Raw genomic sequence first — 23,435 nt, 5'->3', positions numbered from 1 at the left:
CGCGTAAAGAAAGAATTTGTATTCACCGATTTGCCAGTCCCCTCGTTTAGTATCTCGCGACGACGTATCGTTCTGTCGTCTCTCCTAATTGAGTTCTCTCATCAGTGTTCCACTCGTCTTTCTGTGCATCCTATTGCGTGCGCTACAGTTTCCTTGCAAGAGGCTTTAAACTAATTGTCTTGGCTAAATCAGATAGGATACTCCGCGACATCGTCACGCGATAAAGTTTGAACGTCTCTGGCATGTCCCTCGACTCCCACGATCAGTTCAGGTCCTTCGAGATTGGCGAGTGCCAATCGCTCGTCTCTTCGTGGATCGCTGAAAAATTGAAAATCGTAAATTGATACTATTGGGTATAGGAAACAAGGCTGGGATCGGCTGTTGGGCAAACTTTATTCGCGAATAATGAATACAAACTTTGGATTTGGCTAGTAAACTAGTTTTTTGGCTGCGGTTTCGCACGATTGGACGTTGGTTTAAAATATCTGTCGATAGACTCGAATTTACGAAGTTAATTTACGAACCAATCCAACATATTTATTCATTATTTATGGATAAAATTTGCTCGACTCTGGCCGAGACAAGAGTCGCAAAAACCTTCTCAAACACAGTAAAATTCCGATTATCTGGCATACTCAGAACTGAGTTTACTAGAAACCACTTGACGGGATTAAGGAATAATTTTCCCAACATTCTTGGAATTTCTATATATTCCTCGCCAAAATACGCGTAGTTTGCATTTTGAAAGATTAAAATCCTCCAATCTATTCAGAAGTTATGATATTTTAAATATCAGGGGAATGAATCAATGTCAGACATTGTATTTTCGGTAAGGAATTTTTTTCTCGAAAATGCGTAGGAATTCGGGAGCATGTTTATTCACCAAAAATGATTGTAATTGCCCCCAGCAACTAAAAATAATTTTTTTAGAACGATTTGAAACTTTTCAATTTCGTCGAAAAATTTCAGTACCTACTCGAATTTTTTTCTCGGAAGTGAGCAGAATTTCGGGGGTATGTGTATTGACCAAAAATGATTGTAGTTGACCCCCGCATCCGAAAATAATTTTTTTAGAATTAATTAAACATTTTTTTTTTCGTCGAAAAATTTAAGCACCTACCCCCTGTCGATTTTTCTTAAAAATTCCTTTTTCATTTGTAGTAATTTTGTTTGACGCCCTACAGAAAAGTTGTCTAATACTTTTTTGTAGGTACCCATGAGCTCTACTTCAGAAAAAAATTTCATTGAAATATATTCACAATTGTAGGAGTTATGGCTGTTTGAAAATTGGACTATTTTTATAGGGTTTTTCTCATTTTGCGGAGTCAAGGACCAACTTTTCGAATATTTTTGCGATTTGTACATATTCTCCACCAAAATACGCGTAGTTTGCTTTTTTAAACATTAAAATCGTCCAATCCGTTCAGAAGTTATGACGTTTTAAAGATTCGCATGCAAATTCGGGCAGACATTTCTGGCCAGAAATGATATTTTCGATAAGGAATTTTTTTCTTGAAGATGGTTAGGATTTCGAAGGTATGTCTATTGACCAAAAATGATTGTAATTGACCCCCGTAACCGAAAATAATTTTTTCAAAACGATTTGAAATTTTTTTTTCGCTGAAATATTTAGGCACCTACCCCCTGTCAATTTTTCTTAAAAATTAGTTTTTGATTTTTAATGAACACAACCATGGGTAATATAGTAATACAATTTATTAATAAAAAATAAAATATATACAATTCAACTGATCAGTGTCGACGTCACTGCTGGATGCATGCGATTGTGACTTCTTTGTTTGTGTGAAATACAATCCGTAACATTTACCGAAGAATAGTCAGGTTAAATATGCCGGTACATATTCGGACATTCCGGATAACCAGGTGCCGGATAATCGGAACTCTACTGTACTCCTATTATGCGCTTCTTCTTTCGTTAAGGGGGCCTTGTCTGGAACCGGAAACATGACAATTATTTTTTACTTTTGAAAACATTGTAAAAGGTAAAAACTATAATAACACTCTTAAGGAACACTGCATCGAATAATAAACGCTGAATCGACACAAAGTCTGTAAATATTTCTTTGCGATGCTCCGTATGTTGATGATTAATATTTTGAGGGATGCTGTGTATCACCAGTTCATCCATTTCACTTAATCCGACGTGTCGACCGAAAACCAACACTAGAAACATATTTCATACCGTCCGAGTTTGAGGACGTCGAAGGTAGAACGCATGGAACGACTTTCGACCTGATTCTACGCGTCAATTTCCTGTTGTCACGACGTTTTCACGATGGATACGCTCGGCGAGATACTCAAACGACGGGCGTTTCCTCCGCGGTTTGACGGATGCGATGGAAATATGCAGGAAAATGTGTTAAAGCGTTTTAAAGACTTTCCGCGGCGATGCGAACAAAGATCCAGGCGACAGCTTCAGTTTGAAAATTTAATATTTAAGGCGTAGAGAATACTTGAGACGCGTTGAAATTCAATTTAATACTCACGTGGAACATTTATGATATCTTGAATAAAATAGACATTATTTGACATCTGAATATTTAAAGTGGTTTTTATTAGAAACTCAACGTTTCAACATATTTAAATAAATATTTAATATATTTAAACAGTTTCTATTGCAGTAGTAAATAATTAATAAAATATCATAAATGTATCATACATACCGTAAAGATAAGTAATATTCGAACAACATAGTTTGCACAGTTCTTCTTTCGTTTATTTATTTAAAAATCACACTGATTCTCAACTTCCACCATTTTTCACTTTTTAATCGCAATGCAAACAATTAAATTTAACGCAATGCGAAATTTAATAGTGCCGTCAATTGAAAAATATGAAATCAACCATGGCAAACAACGCAACAATGAAGTTCCTCAAACTTTTAATTAAGACGCACGCAAGCTTTATCAGAGTTGCATAAAGCTGATGTTGCGGATGATAGATCGTCCGGAGAAAACTGAAGCGACTTGCCCGCGTCGTGCCAAGCAAACCACGAAACCGTTTAATTACGTCCATAATTTATCAATTTTGTAATCACAGTTCACGAGGAAAAGGATTATATGCAATATTGCGTGGAGTTTATCGCGGGAGAAACATCGAAAGGGCGATTTACCAATCATTGATATACCTCCATGACATCGACATGTACCGTAATTATTTGTCATTGCCTAATTAAATTCAAACGACATAATTATCGACAAAATTCTGACTAATAATTTCGTCATTTATCGATAATAATCGCCATCGTTCGTTCCTGCTTTTGATTCTTATTTTTAATTTGCAAGGAACAATTGTAAGTTTTACATTAAAAGTATTTAATTAAAAGAAACAACGCTGTTTCATCAAAGTTTTCTAACCTGGTAATCCACCTACGCCGGCCCTCGTAAATCCTTGAGACTTTCCGAATGCAATCCGTCGGGGGCAGGGGAATTAATGTACGACGGCCATTCAGAACAACTTGAAATGAGAAAACTGAATCTCCTTGACACGTGGACTCCTGAACGAGGAAGACTGAGGTATAGAACATCGTCGAGACGTGACAGTGCAAGGACCCGTTATAAACACGAGGGATGAAAGTTAATCGATGCTGGAAGAGCATCCTTGTCCGTGTCCATTACAGACTGCGAACCTTGTAAAACGAATCGATCGTTTCGACGCATTGAAACCGTTGAAACGGAAAAAAGGTAGCCGGAATACGTTTCAATGAGTTTTATTCGTTGCTAGGGAAATTGTTCAAGATTTCCTGACTTCGACGACCAGCGGAACCGTTTTAAACTTCGTCTGCATTAAGGATTCTCGCCTTCTCATTACTGGACGCCTTCTCCTGTTGGAGTTTCGACGATAGTTTCTTCGCAGTTTGCGTTATCTGCAAAAATAAACGGGACAAGTCATTCTAACTGTTTTGAATCGGTACTTCGGAACTAGGACTGGGACCATTCAAATAGTTTAATATTCAAATGGGAATAACAGAAATCCGCGTACAGTAAAACCTCAAATTAGTAGACTAATTGAAGTATTTGTAAAGTAGCGTCTATACAAATCCGAAACTTTATAATTTATATACTTTTCAGTACAATAACTTCTACATCTTCTAATGAAATAGTTTTTTCCAGAGCTAGAAACATAATGACTATGAAAAGAAGTTTATTTCTTTTAACAACTCTAATGTCCAATCTCGTAAAAAGATATAATCAACGTTCGTGTTATCTTTTCTATACGTCTATTGGCAATTATATCATGACTGAAGTATTCAAATATAGACAAATTTAATAAGCAAAGACAATTCAAAACTCGCCTCGTCGTCCACGTCGATTACAGCCGTAATATCATTCAGTGCAGTTAAAAATTCAGCAGCGCTGCTTGTATTACCCAAAGCCTCCAGAATTATCGCGTAATTAATTAGCACCAGCGGATCTTGCGGCGCCAATTCGTGGGCCTTCTGCAATACCTTCTCAGCCCCCTCCAGATCGTCTAAACGCTTCAAAGCGACTGCAACAACGATTAAACTTTTTATCACGGTCGTTATTCGACTCCGTAAATGGCAATAGGAAGGAAGTAAAATCGATGCCATTAAAATTTCTTATGCGACAATGACGCGCCACCCTATTTTCTTTCTTCACGTCGGCAAGCACAGGCTTTTCTGGCTTCTTTTTTGTAAATTCAATTCAAGCACGTTTCGCTGGCCGAGCGTTTTCTCCACGAATTATGGCTTCATAACGAGTACGAACGAATAGAAAGAACTGAAGAAATTGAGGAAAAGAAAAGAGACGACGCAGCGAATGGAATTTTCATTGATAATAAAATAAATTTAGAATTAATGCCGTAAGCGAGTCGCCAGAATGCCTCCTCTGCATTTAATATCGCGTGAAGTTGAGAAAAATTTATTTAACAATAGGAAATTATGAATAATATTGATTAGATGACCTAAATTAATAGAGTGTAATAAGAGAAAGGTTGTTCGTGATTGAACGACAATTAAAATTCTTTTTCCAAAGATATAGAAGAACGTTCTTACGTCCAAGTAGAAGATATGGCATAGCGTTCTTCGGATCAGCACTGACCGCGGCGCACAAATAAATTGCAGCCGAAGCGGGCTGTCCGGTAGTTAGAAAAACCATCCCCAAATTGTAGGCAGGCAGGAATGCCATTGGATTCAGATAGTGAGCCCTCTTCAAACAGCTAATTGCCTGGAAGTAAATTAGAGCATTAAAACCGATGTGTCCTGCAACTCTCGTATCTCGATCAACAAACATCGCGAAATAGTCGCTGCACAAATACGTATACGTAACTATAATGAGATAGACCGATGCAGACGGTAATTCTGGATTGGCGAACCAAACGGCGGCCCCGGATTATGCAAACGACACGATACAACAGATTCAGAGGCCAAATTGGTTATTAAACGCAACGTTCTCGAGATCGAGTTATAAAATTTAAGAAGCCTAAAAATGTCGTGATTGACTTACTAGTGTCTTAGCCTAAACAATTTTAAAGAGAAACAAAAGTTTCCGGGGAAGACCAAAATAAATTGGTTCGAAACGTTAAACAAAATGCTTGAAAGTATTTTGCTTTGAAATAATTAATTTCAAAATACATTTGTGATGAATAGAAGAACAAGAAAATAGAAAGGAAAGTGATTTAGTTTTTGAACGTTTAAAATAGATGAACCTCTTTAAATCGTCGAAAGGAAGCGCGAATGCGTGATGCCGTATGTCTCTTTTTTCTTATCGAACAGTTTCACTCGCGTTTCTTATCAACGACACGGTAACTAAAGCCGAGCTTTGAATTTAATCCACTTGACTTTGGCGTCTTGGCCCGCTAACAAGCAGCCAGGTCCTGTGGAATAATGGAAGAGCGGATTAAGAAACTTTCATGTACGGGCTCCTTCCTGCATCTCAAACACGGATTCATAGATTCTCTGCGAACCATCTACCTTGCAAAGGGTCTGTTAACCATCAAGAAAATATTGAATAACTCGCACTGATTCTATTTATTACGTTACATTACTGGAAGGGAAGAGAATTTTTCTCGGCGATCGACTAATTGGGGGAAGAAGCTTCTGCAAAATACAGGCTATCGACCTACATTGTGCTACTTAAGTGTCCCACTATAAAGCAAATAGTAGAGCAAATACATATTACAAATAACGTTTCAACGTTCTATTATTAAGTTCTAAATAAAGTTGAGAATTATTCGAAAAAATGTCCTGTTGTTATCGAAGTAGACACTGATACAAGTTTTGCTCCATATTATATGATTATATTATTAGTACTTCTTACTATTCGTTGCCTTGTTCATTGTACTTTTCTTTTCTCATTATGCTGAGTACGGTCATTAAATAAAAGAAGAATGACCAGGAAGTTAGAACGTAGATTCAATTACTGTCACAACATTTGTTCTCTTTCGCTCACAGTAAGCAGTCTTTTCATTAAAACGTAATTGTTCAAGTATCTAATCATCCCGTCCCTTGACTAAATAAGGATAATCAAGATTCCACCCCATTTTGCAAATCCCTCTTTCACTAACGTCTCGTTCAGATTCTGATAAAAAAGACAATGAGCTGCTGTCTGTTGTTAGAGATTCGCCGAACCCCCAGGCTGAATTCCGATTAGAATCGACTTTGTTTGGTATAACGGATTCGCGTTCTTCGAGAATGGCTTGCGCTTCATTAGGAAATACCCAGCCCTTAATTTGCATTTACCGATTTTCTCCCATCCCGGCTGCACCTCGTATCGGTGCATTACACGTTTCTGTCTTGTCCTTTAATTGAGTTCCTCCGGGGCACAAGTGTGTTCCAACTGTCATTCCAAAACTCCTTTGCCGCGTCCCCTTTAATGGACTTTAAATTAATTATCGCTGTTAAATCCGACAGTCTGCGCAGATCCACCTCGCCGCGGATAAAGTCTACACCGATTCGACAATTTCTACGTCCTCGTAAGGGGAAAAACTGGTTTAAGCTATTAATCTTCCATGTTTGTGGCCACGGCGTACCGGAACCGAAGGTACAGTAGAACTTTCATTATACAAATTAGAGGCTTTATTATTATATTGAAGGTAGATCTCTACACAGAAACAGAATTGCACTGTTGAGAATCGAAGAGAACTGTTTTAGAAGAAACGCGTCCCATTGGTCGGAATTCTAGACCCTCCCTAAAGGACACGTGACTAAGCCAGACTTCGAAAAAGTCTCTCCCATTGATCGGTGTTGAATTTAGATTGCGACCCAACGCGCAAAAACTAAGCCAGACATAAAAAAAAACAATTCACAGACGAAGTCGGGAAACGTTCGCCATATATCATGGTGTCCCACGGGACAGTTCTTTTCAGCTCCGAACAGTAAAGCTGTTCATTTTATCGTAGTGGTACTGCAGGAAGCTATAAAGATTTCCCTTTATGTGATATTCGCGATGCGAGAGAAATCCATTTTTTCGACCACAATATGCATTTTCATGGTATTAATCACTAGTTTATGCGTTAGTCTTGAACATTCGTTGGGTCGATTAAGTATACAAGATACTGTGTTAGTACAATATCGGTTGACACATCCCATTCGTATATAATATTTGCTTTTCATTAATTGTATCAAGCTACCTACAGGGAACGCTAGTAACAAAAACATACTTTCTACATTCAATTTACATTTAAGGTCTGGCAAAATTGACCAAACATAAAGTGCACGGATTTATTAAGAATCCGTAAAGTGGCACGTGGTCTTCCAATGCCAAAAGGTTTCCCCACCCTTGTCATAGACAATTACGTCCGCGAAAAAGTACTTACAGCAACGAATTTCTGCTTGCCGTAGAAGCACATTCCAACGTTGTTCCATAGAGCGTGCGATTCCGGGATCGATTGGGCAGCCAGCTTGTACTTCGACAATGCTACGTCGTATTCCTGGTGATTCTGAAGTGCACGATAAACATTTTAGCCCTGTCGAACAAAGTTCTTGCCCTCCCGCCCTCCTTTCTACATACACAACCTCAACGAACGACTATCTCTAATTAAATTCTTGAAGATTACAACAACGGTGCAGATACTTTACACCAAAACGTGTAGGTACTTTGTTCGTAACCAGTGGATCGGTGTATCAGTGTTTTATTTAACGAAAATGCATTTTAAGCGAAAAGAAATTGAGTCTTCGAAAATGGTCCCTGGTCTTGGTGACTCTGTTGCGCAACGGCAACCCTTTTGAACATTTATGGAACGAATTTGAAACGATATGATCTGACTTTTAGGTTGTTTAAAACAGTTATTTTCAGAATCTTTTCAAACTCTGCACTTGGGACATCCCCTATACTTTTATAGCAAAATTTTCCCCTCATCGGGAACTCTGTGTTCGTAAAGCTGCAACAGCTAATGGAAAAGACGAACGAAGAATTAATCATCCGTAATGCGGAAACAATTTCTCATCCCTTGAAATCCACGAATCAAAGTCGTGCCTGGCATACCACGAGCATGGTTACACGCTCACCTGAATCACGTAAGCTATCGGCAGTATCGCTCTAGTGCAATCCGGGGAATGAGCGAGGGCTGTTCCAAATTGTTGAAACGCCCGTTGAACGTCGCCGATTTTAAGATAGAGAAGCCCAAGGTCGGTCGCGGCTTCGATGCTTTCGGGATTCCCGCTGGAAAAAAATCAAGAAAATAAAAAAAAAACCGAGCAAATCACAGGTTCGTCTGTTTTCGTGATTGTCAACGGATGGAATTTCTCGCTGGTTATTTGCATCTCCCGATAACCCGATTACTCGATCACTGGAATTAGGTGGCCTGAATATTTTCATAGCCTTTTCTCGCCATGATATGAACAATTGGACGCCATAGATTCTTCCACCGTCCAACAAATACGCGAAAAAAAATGAGCTCATGCATTTCATACGAGTCGTAAATAATTAAAGAAACTTAATTGAAAACTATTGTAACTTGTTTCAGTGTTAAAACAAGCTTTGTGTAGGTATTTATAATACCACGGTGCACGTGGAAATCATTATCCGCGTTATCTAGCCGAGTGTATTTTTAAACAGGAATATAATTAAGTTTTTCTCGAAATTAATTACCATTCGTTTGTATGCAGAACGATTTGCATTTATCGATCCCGAGCACTTTACCTAGGCTAAACGATAAAGTAAAATAATTCCATCGACAACGAACATGTGATTGTACAGTTAACAGCGAAATTTGGAAACGGAAAACAAACAACTGCAATTGTCATTTATTTACACGCGGAACTATGCTTGAATCGTTTTATACCAACGTTGAATTCGTTAATGCACTCTGTCTAACGAATTTCGAATATGCGTTCGTCGACTGTGTATCAGCAGGTGTAATTAAACAATTAAGCAAGGAGAATTAAATGGTGCACAAATAGCCGTGCGAATAAAAAAATAATGTCACCTTCGAACGAGCGGAATGAGAAATAATTTCAAAACTTATAATCGATATCGTGCATCCGTCGCGTTTGCGTTATTCAAGAAGTCATAAAAAGTACGAGGTAATCGTCGCCATGGCAAATTACATATCTCTTCTGTTCATTACTGTTTGCTATGCATCTTTCTTAATCGGAGATGTATTTTTTATCTGCAACGGGAGACGGAATATGATACACCGACAAGCGCATCGTAAATAAGAACGTTCAAGCCGACGATTTCGCGGCGCAGAATGAAATTCTTAAGCACAAAGCGAGGTCATGCGAGCGTTAATCGCGGAATACATTAAAACGGAAAACACTGTCGCCATTCGTACCTTAGAGCTGCGTTGTAAGCGTTTCGAGCCTCGGTAACGTGATCCTCCAAGATGCAGACTCTGGCTAAAGCAATGTATGGTAATTCGTTTCTCGTCAACTCGATCGATCTCTTCAAGTGCCTCTTTGCTTCGTAAAGTTGATTCAGCTTCGCGTAACATTCGCCTGAAAAATAACACTCCATTATAACACCTATAGTTTTATGTACATCTTATCGGTAACAAAATTTCCAACATTAAAAAAATAGCACAAATTAGATTTTTTCTTAATTTTGATCTAAAACCTTTAAAAAATCATTTTTAACGACGAAAAATGCTGGATTCACAAAATTAACAAAGTTGTACGGTATATACATTCGTGCGTGAAACTTTAAACGCAATTATCTTGTAATCACATTTTTCAAAATACATAATTCTCGAGATACTTTGCTAACGGGAACAACAAGTTTGAAATTTTCAATCAGCAGTGGTCAGAATTGTATTCGATAGAATTTTGTTGGTTACAGTATTGCAACTACGTAATGGTAACTATAATTTACTAACAGATAATTTGTACTAGCAGATACGTACTGTTTACCGCGTACCGTATTATGCTAGTAAATATAGCGATATTATTTCCGACACCACACGCGCCTAATCGCTACTGCAAACCATTTCCGTAAAATAACTGCAAACTATTTGGCAACAAGAGTCCGAAACAGTAAATAAAACAGTAAATACTACCATTACAATTCTTATTAAAATTTTATAAAATACATAAAATGAATCTTGTATAATATTGTACCAATCTCCTTGCTAAAATCCACAAGGATCTATTAAAATCCACCGTACGGGGTCGTTCAGTAGAAAGGATTAATATCCTTTTATATAAGTTCGCCTACACAATTGTTACCCACGCGCAAAATCGGTAGTATAAATGTCACATTTCTGCGCCTTTTATGCATATTTTTAGCAATTAATAACTCTGAAACGCAATTTCGTCGTTCGTGATTTTCGCCTTACTTTAGTATATAGAGTGCACGGCCACCACTGGAAAATATTTTAACGAGAGATTCTAGAGGCCAAAATAATACAAAAATGATTGCAGCTTGATTGCAGCTTCGTTAAAAAGTTATTAAAAAATTAAATTAAAAAATTTCAAATCGTTCTAAAAAAATTATTTTTAGTTGCAGGGGTCAATTACAAACATTTTTGGTGAATACACATAACCCTGAAATCCTACGTACTTTCGAAAAAAAAATTCTTTATCGAAAATATACTGTGTGGCCAGAAATGTTTCTATAACTTTTTAACGAAGCCTCAATCAACAAATTAATATTCTTGATTTTCGTCTTATTTTGGCCTCTAGAATCTCCCATTAAAATTTTTCCCGGGGGTGGCCGAACACCCTGTATAGTACCATCCCTTAAAGTTTCGGACACCTGTTGCTAAACACGTTGCGTATCTTCATTACTTTGCAATATTTCTACAAACGATTTTAGAATTATATTTTCAACGTTATGTTAAAAAAAAATATTGTATATACTCTAAACATCACTAAACATACTTACGGAATATCTCATTACAAAACAGTTTACGATTTTCTTAATTTAAGCAAAATAATCAGCATGCTGCAATGGTGACTCACCTATGTTTAGATAAATTTCCCAGTCCGGTACAGTCGATATCTTCTCAGCTTCCGAGTACGCTTCGATCGCGCGTTTGTGACTGCCCATTATCAAACTAGTAAATAGTATTAAATTATCAGTATTAATATTAACGAGTATGAATTTGTTTTACAAAAAACATGGAACCATTTAGTTCATATTAAAACGTTTAAAACGTGCATACATTCTTTTTAACGAATATAAAATGAACAAGTAACCAGCAGTTATTTTGTGACTTTCGTTATTTAAATTTAAAACGGAACAATTTTTGAATTTCATTTTTCTCTTTTGTTATGAAACTATGCCCGGTAAATTCATTTAAAAAATATATAATTTCGAATTTTTACATATATACGTGTTGACATAGTTCTAACAGAGAATAATTGGTAACTTCTAAACCGAAAATAACCCCAAAAACGTAAAATTGCATGCCAAGACCTTTCGAAGGATACTTGTCTATTTTAGAGCGCACAATGTCATAAAATTTGTATTCTCTTAAATATATAAAAGGAGAAAATTAAATAGATCTCAAAAATAATAAGTCACTCACAGCGACTTGGCGATTTGCTTGACGTTATTAACATTCGTCGAATTAACATTATACGCCGCCTGGAAGCAGTTCAAGGAATCTTGAATTTTTCCCTCTCTCCTAAGTATCAAACCCTATAAAGATGAAGAAGAACTTCCGTGTTTAAATTTGCTTAAAATGCAATATCAAGCTTAATCTTTTATTTATTTATCTTACTTTCAAATAATTGGCGTATTCATTGTGTCCATTCGATCTCAACAATTCTTGATCGAGCAGGATTTTACAGGTTTTGTATTCGTGACGCGTATAATGGCGATGTAGCAACCAATTGTTGCACTCTATCGCTGGTATTTCCGGCGCTGTACCGACAATGAAAATCCAGCAACATATTATATTACAGGCACACGAATATTGTGAACGAATACATATTTGAATTACGATCCTTAATGCAGAGAGACAAAATCTTTATTATTCTAATTATCTACTTTCTTTCCTTCTCTAATGCCTCCGTATACCATGATTAATGCCGTGAAATTGACGATATTACGACAAAACGTCGATTATCGGACAACCGATTATCCGGATCTCGATTACGCGAACGACCGATTATCGGAGATACTATCGAGATTATCGGTGACTATGTAACAAAATATATTTTCGTTCTTAATAAAGTTGGAGAATAATAAAACTAATTGGTTCAAGAATTATTAGATTATATATTGAGTTGAGAGTCTGAACAGCTAAACTTCAATTCTAACCTCCTGTATATTGTTAATAAAATTTTTAAAAAATAAAAATTGTTTTGTTTAACGCATGTAAACGAAAGAAAAACCACCTTTCTTCCCTGTATCATTTCTCGCCCGTTGCGGAACAGTCGTTTGTTGTTGAATACGACCATTACTAAGAATATTGTTAGCCATTCTTAGGAACACAAAAATATCATTACACGAATATGTTTCGAACTGTCCATCGTGCAAACGTTAATCGAGAAATCTAGCGGTGTGTTGTTGCTGTTGTTCGTCATGACAACCCTCGGTTAAAGTCCTGTTTACACAGAAGTATCTTAAATAATTACAAGGTTTACCTTTATCTGCAAAAACAACATAGACAAACCTCGTTGCGGTTAATCATATTCTCTTACTCTTTGATTCAAACATAAACTGAAGAGAATCTGATATTTGTTACAATCTTTCTGACACTGACGAACCAAAATGTAACAGTACAAGATTGGATCTTGCTTCAGAAACATTCGCTTAGAAAATCAATTCAAAGAATTTCTTAGCAGAGACGCGAAAGAGAATTAGAAATTAGAAAAGAACGGTCCTTGAATCAAAATCCATGACAAAAGTACCCTGTGCAAGACACGTAGCGCCATCGGAGTGATAACAAAAATTACGAGACGTCATCGGCGCATCAACATGGTTACGGGTAGTTGTTCCGACGCGATAACGAGACGGAAATGTTAGTATTATTACAATTAAATTATAGTAGGAAAAGATCGTGAAATAATTACAAATAAATCGAGTGAAAAACCTGTAAATCAACGTTTGAGTACTGTCGCCCGCGTAGCCGATTAAGCAACATGCGATGCTCGTGATTCCATGATACTAAGATGTAAAGAAACTATCAGTGCATGATTAGTCGCCAGTACCGGATAATTGAAGGTTATCGCTAATTGTAAGTCGATTCTCTGTTAAACTTATGTACGAATATCACGCTGAAACGTTGTTATTCACGCTCATTTGCAACTTTTATAGGTTATCTTACGTATGACTACGGTTTTACACACTTGCCGCTTGTCCACCTGTTATCACACACAACCAATAAACATTTTTTACATATATATACCCCTTATAATTTTTATATCACATTATATTGAACAGCGTGAGATATAAATTTGTAGCCGAAAGGAAAACATTAAAATAGTGAAACCTTGAACATTGTTTTTTTGTCCCTCGTTTTAATCCTTTGCTTCCTGTCTCCTGACTCTTTCTGTTACCTTACTAACACACACTTGAGTGATTTATATGGCAAATATTGTGCAACATGTGTTTCATTTGTCTTATTTGTTCTGAAGAACTCTGGCTATTAGAATTGAGCTAAAAGTAAACAAATAGGTATCTGAATTTATATTTGTATCAAAGCACTTTATTTCCATATACTTCTTCAAGAATGTTAAACTGCTATATTAATCATTTTTATTTCAACTTAATGTGTTTTATAACTCAGTTTTTGGATAATAGATACGTATACTTTAAGTCATATCATTTTAGCATTGTTTTTTATTATCAGATTATAGAACAATATAATCTGAATAGTAGCCATGATTTAATGTAGTATTTTTATTTTGTTTAATTTTATCATTTTATATTGTATCTCAATTTCCAAATAAAAGTTCAATAAGTCCTAGACTATGAAGTTAATCATTTTAAAGCTTTCCACAAAAATTGAATTATATAAATATGATATATTATATAGAGAGAAAAAGATTATTCCTGTATTAATAAGAATATGATACCACAAATAAAAGAATGTTGATTAATTTTTATTTAATTTTAGATCTTATGATTATTAACTAAAATGTTCTTTTTCTCTGTAATATATTTGATATACAATCTGAGATTTAAAAATTAGTTAAAGTTAAACAAATCTATATTTTTTCACGTAAAGAACTTATTGTAATTTATAATTTTCAAACATATATATTTAAAAATATTGATATTTACTGACTATAATATCACTTTTTCAGGAATTAATTACATCATGATGCCATAATTAAAGAAGTAGAAAATATTGGATATATCATGAGCTGCTCTGTAGAATTACGACAGCGCAGACCGCAGGGGATGGCGGAGGATCCTCATAAACTTGCAGCAATGATGAATAAATCGCAAAGACTTGTTCTGGGACTATTAGTTTTACTGTTAGTTGATATAATTTGGGTCTCCAGTTCTGAACTAACTAAAGTAAGAGTCACTTAAAATGCTAATTTAAAACCTATAATTATAAAATATAATTCACATCTAATGATATTTCTTTTACATTTCAGTATATTTATAGAGAAGCAGCATTTGAAAAACCATTTTTTAGTACATATGTAAAAACATCCATGTTTACACTTTACTTGCTTGGTTTATGTTTTTGGCCTCCATGGCGGGACCAATGCAATAAACCAGCAACATACATGGTATATTTAAATGCAAATAATTCTTTTAAAACATAATTTTTATATCATATTCTTCACTTCCTTTGTTTTTAGTTTATAGATCCCAATGTGGAAGATGATAACTTTTATTCAGAAGCCAATACAAGTTTGGTAAGTAAAAATTATTATACAGTAGTGCCCACTTAAGTGACCACGCTCGGGACCGGCCGCGGTCATTTATGTGGGCATGGTTACTTCTCAGAATTCAACGGAGATAAGGAAAGAGGATAAGTGCAAGCAAGATACAATAGCTGGCACCTGAAACCATATATAGAATGTATCGATAACAACCGGGGTCAAGTTACGCTCGACACGCTCGATGTTCGATGCCGCTTGGCTTCTAAGAATTGGTGGGGATAACCGTGGACACTTAAGTGGGCAAAAATGCGATCACTTATGTGGGCACTACTGTACTTTATGAATTATTCTACTTAATAAAAATCATCGCAAGTTATTACCATTTGGTGTTAATAGTAATAACAATATAAACATGTACCATTATAGAGTGACCCAACATTTGTTCCAATAAAAACACCAGATCACTGTGATCGTTCTTCAGGCACAGAAAGCGATGATTCTTCTATACGTTCTGTAAGATTTAGTAAGTTAGCTGAAGTCCGACATATGTCGGAAAGTGATGCTACAGAAGCATTATTAGCAAGACTCAGTTATCAAGCGAGTTTAAGAGCCGGAGAACATGCAAGGCGGCAAGCTAATAAGTTTTCTGTTCAAAAAGTTGCAAAGATTGCACTTATGTTTTGTTTACTTGTACGTAACAGTTTAACATTGTACAACTATCATACATTCGTGAAATTAATATAAATATTTCACGTTGTAGTGGTTTATGGCAAATTATACTTATCAAATATCATTAGCAAAAACTGAAGCAGGAGTTGTAACAGTATTGTCATCAACTTCAAGTTTATTTACTTTATTCCTTGCTGCTGTTTTCCCCAGCAATGGAGGAGATAAATTTACGCTGTCTAAGCTGGTTGCTGTCTCTGTTAGCATTCTCGGACTAGTATGTATAATCTGACATTATAATAAAACGTGTAACGTAAAAAAGTGATTTAAACTTTTTTACAAACATTCAATTTATAAATAAAATAAAAAATTTCTTTTGATCTCTAGGTATTAGTCGGTCTTTCAGATTTAACAATAGAAACTAATAGGATACCTACAGGCATAATATTGGCGCTAGTCAGTGCATTCTTTTATGCAGCTTACATTGTATTCTTAAAACGAAAAGTGGATCATGAAGATAAAATAGATATTCCAATGTTTTTCGGCTTTGTTGGACTTTTTAATTTGACACTTTTATGGCCATTATTTTTTATCCTTCATTACGGCCGTTGGGAGGAATTCGAATGGCCAAATACTCATCAATGGACATTTTTGATTATTAATGGTCTGATTGGTACAGTTCTAAGTGAAGTACTTTGGCTATGGTACGTTTATAAAAACTAATTACTTTAATTCATTTACTCAGCATTTTTTAACTAACGTACTAGTTATTATTATTTTATACTTGTAGGGGTTGTTTTTTAACGTCGTCCCTCATAGCAACTTTGGCAGTTAGTTTAACTATGCCAATGTCGATGATAGCTGATGTGTTATTAAAAAAGGTCGAGTACCCTTGCATTTTCTACTTAGGAACCATTCCAATGCTTTTAGCATTTCTAACTGTGTCTCTTCTGTCTTACTACGATAATTGGGATCCAGTTATGGATTTGATTAAAAGAATTTACATTTGGATTTGTAGAAAAAATAGATCAACAAGGTATTACAGATTAAAAATAAATTATCGCAAGTAAATTTTAATTCAAGTAACGCTATTACAACACGATATTTTCCATCTTAGAATACCAGATATTGAAGCAGAGCAAACAGAATCGCTTATAGGAATAAATAATGGTGAACACGAAGCTTAACTCGACAATAACGAAGAAACTATGTAATAAATGTGTTTTATGTATGTATATTTCCACACCTAACAACAGATGCTTTGTTTACAAGCATAAAACGTTATCAATGTACTGTGTATATGTCTTCTTGATATAGTTAATCTCCTATGATGAAAGGATACTGTATATATTTTAAACTAAATGATCTGTGCATATTTAATCACAAAGCATTTTCACGATGATTGTGTAAGCAATGTTAAACATAAACTAGAAATCATACTTTTTCTTTTTACAATGGATACATTACTGTGCTGATTTGCCATAAAAATTAGATTTTACCTTTATGCAGAATACTACAATACTGCCAGACAATAATTGCGCATTGTACGATATACACATTATTTGAAAACAAAATTAATTCTCAAACTTTCGTTCGTGTATATCAAAATGTCGGTATCAGCCTCTTCACGAGTATGTTATTATTTTTAGAAAGTTATAAAGAATTAAATCTACTTGATCATAATCTTACGGAACATACAGAATTAAGGCTATTGAAAATTATATCTAGCTTTTGTATTTATTATATATTTTTAAAAAGTTGTATATGAATTGAAGTTAATTCAGATGTTTTATGCAATATAATGTGTAGATTGTGATAAATTCGTTGAAGGCATTAAGTTTCTATCAGTAATGTTATACTTTTATCCCATTGCATGTATTGCTATTTTGAATAGAGACAAATTATTTGCATATGTAACTTGTAGAAATCTATAAAACTGTCAGTGACATATACACTCTTTGGTTTCTCGATTTTCTTAGAAAAATCATATATATTTGCATTAAAAAAAGGCTGAGAAACAAAAGGGTACTTACTTTACATCTTGTAATATATATAACATTTAAAATTAATAGTAATTACATTATAATTGTTATTATTATTGCTTTGTTTAAAGTATTATTTTGATAAATTTTTAAAGATTATGTATTGTCATTATTTAAAAATCTCTTTAAAAAATTGTAAGAACTGTAAAAGAGCTTGATTTATGTTTTGTTATATATTTCAAAAACACATAACTTAGTCTAGATTCTGTTGTAAGAATGTCTGTTAATATTATGTACTTATTTGCCATATTCAAAATGAAGTGTACCCTAAACTTTAGGACAATGTCAGTGAGATGTTTGTGCAATTTTAATGACGTAAGACAGGAACAAGAGAAGATATATTTAGATCTTGGACCAATTTAAAATTCAGTAATACTAACAAATATGGTGGTGAAGAAAAAATTAAATATTGATTGATACGTTTTACGGCATAAAACTTTTATATAAGAGCGATAAACTACATCATCTTTCTCAAATCTAGTCAAACTAATTGTACTGATACATTCCTTCGTTAAAGTAGTTCTTACATATACCATAATGTCTGTAATTGATATATTTATTCATGAACATACACACACATGTATACTTTATTATATTATTATATGATTTATTGATCAAATATTAATAATTCGGTTTTAACTGACAATGCGCACAATTTTTTTTATAACATTATAATAAAAAGGAAAAATCTTAGACATGTGCTACATGTTTATAATATTTATACTCATTAAAACCTTGCACATATACAATATGTATACACATACACAATAAAAAGTTACATTTGTTAAGTAAAATTTTATCATAATATTTTGCAAATAAAATAATTAAAAAAATCACTATATAAATATAATAATGTTAGCTTGATATTGTGATATAATTATTATGGTGCGCAAATATATTTCAATTTAGTGTAACATAAATCAAGATATAAGATACTGATGTAGATCATAGTTAACTGTTCCTGCATCTACTACAGTTGTATATTTATTGTACATACAATATTTAAAAACTAAGATTATAATTATATACATATTATATAAATACATGTCATTAATAAAAGAAAATGACTGATTACCATACCATCTTAGATTTTTTTGTACAGGAAATTATTGATTCTTAGTAAAAAATAAAAAATTTATTTGTTTGAAGAGGTAAATTATTTTAGTTATGCATGGACAGAACATCTGACTTCAGGAAAACAAGAATAGTTCCACTTGAAGTATAAAACTATTACTTTGTGAAACATGAAATTAACGTTAAACCTATACAGTTTTTGTATTTTTTTTAATATTAATAATTTAGATAATTAGTCCGGGAATGATGTTTACAAATGTTTTAAAAAAAGATAGAAAGTTTTGAAATGTGTGACTGCTTCAATATGGCATATCAAGATAAAACAAATGCTCTGCAGTTGAATATAAAAGGTACAATTAATTTATCACATTTTTGTTCAATAATAATGTAAGATGCAAATAATGCATATCATTTTAGTAAACAGTGAAAACTTAACACCAATTCCACAAAAATACAATACAGGATCATTGCGGTATGTTTTTAAGATAAATGTCCAAAACTCATGTAAGATTTATTTTTATTAATCCTAAACAATTTTAGAATACCAGCTGATCCTTCCTGGCCAAAAATACCGCAACGAAAATTAGCTGATGATATTAATAATGGCATTAAACTTTCATGCATAGACACTTTAACTGGAACACCAGAAAAGAGTCACACTATAGTACAAACACCACTAAATCAGTAAGTATTGGTTTTACATTTCCTAAACTTTTACGTAAGTTATATCGATAATAAATTTAATATATTTTAAAATTCAGATCTTCTAAATCAACAATAACTAAGGACAGTGCATATTCTTCTTTCAATTGCCAAAGAATTACTTCAAGTATGCACACTTTAAAAAGACTGCCTGGTTACATTGATCCCCGTTTTAAAAAGTATTTTCTTTCTTTTTTACACAAATAAAAAGATTACCAACTTAAAAAGTTAATTACGTATTTTTGAGTAGAGTAACGAATATCAAAAGGAATCAAGTAACATCAATTGATACAGTAGAGAAGAAAGCAAATGGATCTGACCTCACTAGTTTCACAGAATCTTTACATAATGAAGAGATAGTGAAGTCAATACCTGAGCAAAATATTAATGTGTACACATTACTTTTAATAGAAAATAATATATTATATATCATTATTATTTGTATTCAATTATATTAATGCCTACAATTAATATTTCAATACAGGCAACAAATAAAAATGCAAGAAACAGAAAAACCTCATGGAACAAGAAGAATAGAGAAGATCGATACAAGACCAGTAAATATAATATATTCGAAACACAAATCTTAGAAACTTAATCAACAATATTAAATGTAACAATATCTTATATGTCTTAATTTTATAAGGATTTATCGTCACAAACTCTACATAATTATGAATTATATGAAAAAAAGAATAGCTGCATTCAGAATTCTAAAGGAAACGATAATGTTAATAACAATCAAGAACCAATTTTAGAGCAAAAGAATAGTGCAAATAGTACTGTATCAAAATCTGTGGGTAATGTTACCGAAGATATCGACAACAATAAAATTAAAGAAATGGATAAATGTGTGAAGAACACAAGTTGTTATAATTACATACCAAAATCAACAATGAATGATGTAGATACACAAGTGAATATAACTCCTTTACCAGTACAAGTACATATCCTCATGTTTTATAATCATAATCTTGTATTAGAAATACAATAATTAACAGAATGTATTCCCTTATTATTTTAATATATTTAGGAAAATAATGGACAGTTGTTTTTTGTATTGGACAAAAAACTTCAATCCCATCCTTTAAATGCAATACATGTTGATACAATCCCTTTACCTCAAGAATATCTAAAACAATGTTATAATTTACAAGTTCCAGTTCTTACTTATCAAAATATACCAATGCAAATACCTACTATAGGAACAAATAATGTTATCCAGCAATGTTCAAGTAATTCAGAACATAAAAAACAATCTGACACTGCATTTATAATAAAAGAAGCAGAACAATGCGTGAATTCTTCTAATACAGAATCTTTGAAACAAATCACACAAGTAACTCTAAATCAAATGCAAAATATCAATAAATCTCTTGGTAATGATAATAATTATCCTGAGAAATATATTTTCAGTTAATTTTAATTTCCATTTGTTTCTGATATTATATTATTCTAGATGGTGAAATGAAAATTATTGAAGAGAAAAATATATATGACATTGAAAAGAACAACAGTTTAAGAGTACAAAGTACTATATCTGATAAAAATAGAGAAAACTGTTTAAACCCAAATGATAGTAGTTCTATTCCCAAAATCTCAGTAAATGCAAATATACCTGAAAAATTAGAGAGTACACAAATTCAACAGAAACAACAAGAATCTAGTGATTCTGAGTACTATATTCCCAGTACGATTAAAAGAAATATGCACAATAATGTTTTTCAACATTTAAAGGCAAAGAAAATTATATACAATACCAGTGGTGAAGAAACAACAGATTCTGAATTTATTCCACGAAGAAATATTCAAAAGAAAGAATGTAATGAAGTGAATAGATCCACTGTAAAAACTAATAGGATTGACATAGACAACTATGATCAAGAAAATGTTATATCAAATGAAAATGATAAATATCTTCAATCAGTGCCTCAATCAAATATAATTATTAATGATCAAAATCAGCCATACAAGGAAGAAAAAACAGCTCCCCATGAAGTAAAAACTAAAAATAAATCTGAACAAAATCTACCTTGCACAAAAGATGAATGCACTAAGAAGCTTGGCAGAAATTCTGAACCACATATTACATATAAACAAAAAAAGGCATCAGCAAAATTTTCTAGGAAAGCAAAATCTTATTTTCAAAAAAATTCTCATTCTGCATTGGTAGATTCTGACTATACTATAGTGTGGCCTAATTGTCAACATAATAAATGTAGTCAAATGAATATTCATAAATTTCATAATCACAAGACAAAAAGGATTGGTCATCATTCTAATGTTAAGTTACCTATACATGAAAAGAATGGAAATACCCAAACTGAAAGTAATTTAAATTTTATTGAGCAAAATTATTTACAACATGATGGGGACATACATTTATGTCATAAAATGATTAAGAATCTATCAAAAATGGGCTTAAAAAATAGTAAGTGTAAGTGTGAAATTTCTCCCAGATCAAATACAATTGATACAATTGAAAGTCCAAAAGGTATTTCTCCTAAAACCCAAGAATTACTAAATAAAAGTTATTGGGAGTATTATAACAAATTAAGACACAAAATAGAAAATACAGACAGCATAGAGCAACAATACTTCTATCAACTGACAATAGATACACCAGAAGGTAAAAAGGAAAATGCAGATGAAACATATGATAAAGAATTACAAAACCCAGTAAAGCTGAATCCAGAACTGAAAACATTGCAGCAATGCTCAACTCTTTCTAGTATGATTAATAAAGCATTGTAAGTAATATAAAGAATATTACTTGTTCTAAAAAAAGGAAATGTTTATTTCAGCCACTTTCAAAAACAAATAATTGCATTATAATGTTATGATTGTACAGGGATTCAAATCACCAGTCAAATATTGTAGAAACAGACCAATTACATTACAATGAAAATATAAAATCATTGCCAGACCCCATGGCTGATAGCCAAAATACTAATGCAAACAATATGGTTTTAAATTTTACTGATGGTGAACCTATACATGATATAATGAGATATAAAAGAAATAAAGAGAAAGACAAACAATTTTTGGAACTTAAATCTATTAGTGAGTACCTAGTCTAATTAATGGTTTAAAATTTTTGTTCTGTATTATGTTCTATTAATATATTATACATGATAATTACTTTTCATCATTTTTAGTTTTTTTTGGTGGTATGATGTACATTTTAGTAATATTTTTACCAATGTTGTATGAATATTTTTATCATGAAGAATATGATAATTATGAAAATTTGAATTATCTGGAATTTATTGTGGATTATGTATTATCATCATTTCAAGAAGCATTTGGTGGTGTTTTCAATGGTGTAAAACAAATTTTTTTCTATCCAGTAAGATTACAGACAAAGTTATGATATATGTATGTACATTTTGAATGAACCACACTATTCATATTAAATTTTATATAATTTTATATGGTTTCTAGCATGCATGTATGAAATGCAACAATATTGCATAAATTAATGATGATCTGCATACAGTGTGCAAACTTAAAATTATTTTACTATGGTTTATTCTTTGTCTATTGATTCATATTTGTTTTGTATCAGATAAGTATTTTTGTAATTGATTCTGCATGTGTATACTCTCATTTTGTATACATGTGTTTACAATTAAAATTTTATTCAAAGATTCTTTATCATTGGAAATTATTAATTTGGTTGTTATTAGAGAGAAATAAGTAAATCTATGGACAGTATGTTCAGGTTAAATGTCTACATG

At 33.1% G+C, this 23,435-nt stretch overlaps 3 protein-coding genes across 4 annotated transcripts; 2 read left to right on the top strand and 1 right to left on the bottom strand.

The window, feature by feature from the left end:
• Nucleotides 1-3,714: 3,714 nt before the first annotated feature.
• Nucleotides 3,715-13,322, bottom strand: Bbs4 (Bardet-Biedl syndrome 4). The gene is made up of 10 exons (XM_076781938.1): nt 12,764-13,322; nt 12,145-12,287; nt 11,950-12,062; nt 11,381-11,475; nt 9,757-9,919; nt 8,489-8,642; nt 7,798-7,920; nt 5,036-5,207; nt 4,316-4,509; nt 3,715-3,886 (listed from the first exon to the last, which is right to left on the bottom strand). The coding sequence occupies exons 1-10, from the start codon at nt 12,846-12,848 to the stop codon at nt 3,791-3,793; spliced, it is 1,338 nt and encodes a 445-aa protein (XP_076638053.1). The 5' UTR covers nt 12,849-13,322; the 3' UTR covers nt 3,715-3,790.
• A 27-nt stretch (nt 13,323-13,349) lies between these two features.
• Nucleotides 13,350-19,003, top strand: LOC143350107 (solute carrier family 35 member F5). 2 transcript variants are annotated; one of them, XM_076781935.1, is made up of 9 exons: nt 13,350-13,605; nt 14,678-14,894; nt 14,978-15,115; nt 15,188-15,244; nt 15,638-15,901; nt 15,972-16,154; nt 16,265-16,581; nt 16,668-16,913; nt 16,995-18,706. In XM_076781935.1, exons 2-9 carry the CDS (start codon nt 14,733-14,735, stop codon nt 17,062-17,064), a joined length of 1,437 nt encoding a protein of 478 aa, XP_076638050.1. In that variant the 5' UTR covers nt 13,350-13,605; nt 14,678-14,732; the 3' UTR covers nt 17,065-18,706. The 2 variants fall into 2 exon arrangements, with proteins under 2 accessions (XP_076638050.1, XP_076638051.1); XM_076781936.1 differs by lacking the exon at nt 13,350-13,605 and adding an exon at nt 13,952-14,045 and having other exon boundaries at nt 16,995-19,003.
• A 217-nt stretch (nt 19,004-19,220) lies between these two features.
• On the top strand, nt 19,221-23,183 carry LOC143349663 (uncharacterized). Its single transcript, XM_076781073.1, has 11 exons — nt 19,221-19,343; nt 19,411-19,465; nt 19,534-19,677; nt 19,755-19,874; nt 19,943-20,086; nt 20,180-20,252; nt 20,342-20,638; nt 20,729-21,074; nt 21,155-22,445; nt 22,547-22,758; nt 22,854-23,183. The coding sequence occupies exons 1-11, from the start codon at nt 19,280-19,282 to the stop codon at nt 23,066-23,068; spliced, it is 2,961 nt and encodes a 986-aa protein (XP_076637188.1). The 5' UTR covers nt 19,221-19,279; the 3' UTR covers nt 23,069-23,183.
• Nucleotides 23,184-23,435: the final 252 nt, after the last annotated feature.

This window comes from Colletes latitarsis, chromosome 14, assembly GCF_051014445.1.
Source record: "Colletes latitarsis isolate SP2378_abdomen chromosome 14, iyColLati1, whole genome shotgun sequence".
NCBI classification, from domain to species: Eukaryota; Metazoa; Arthropoda; class Insecta; order Hymenoptera; family Colletidae; genus Colletes; species Colletes latitarsis.
The sequence above is the reverse complement of the archived record's forward strand: the minus strand, read 5'-3'. Positions and strand labels throughout refer to the sequence as shown.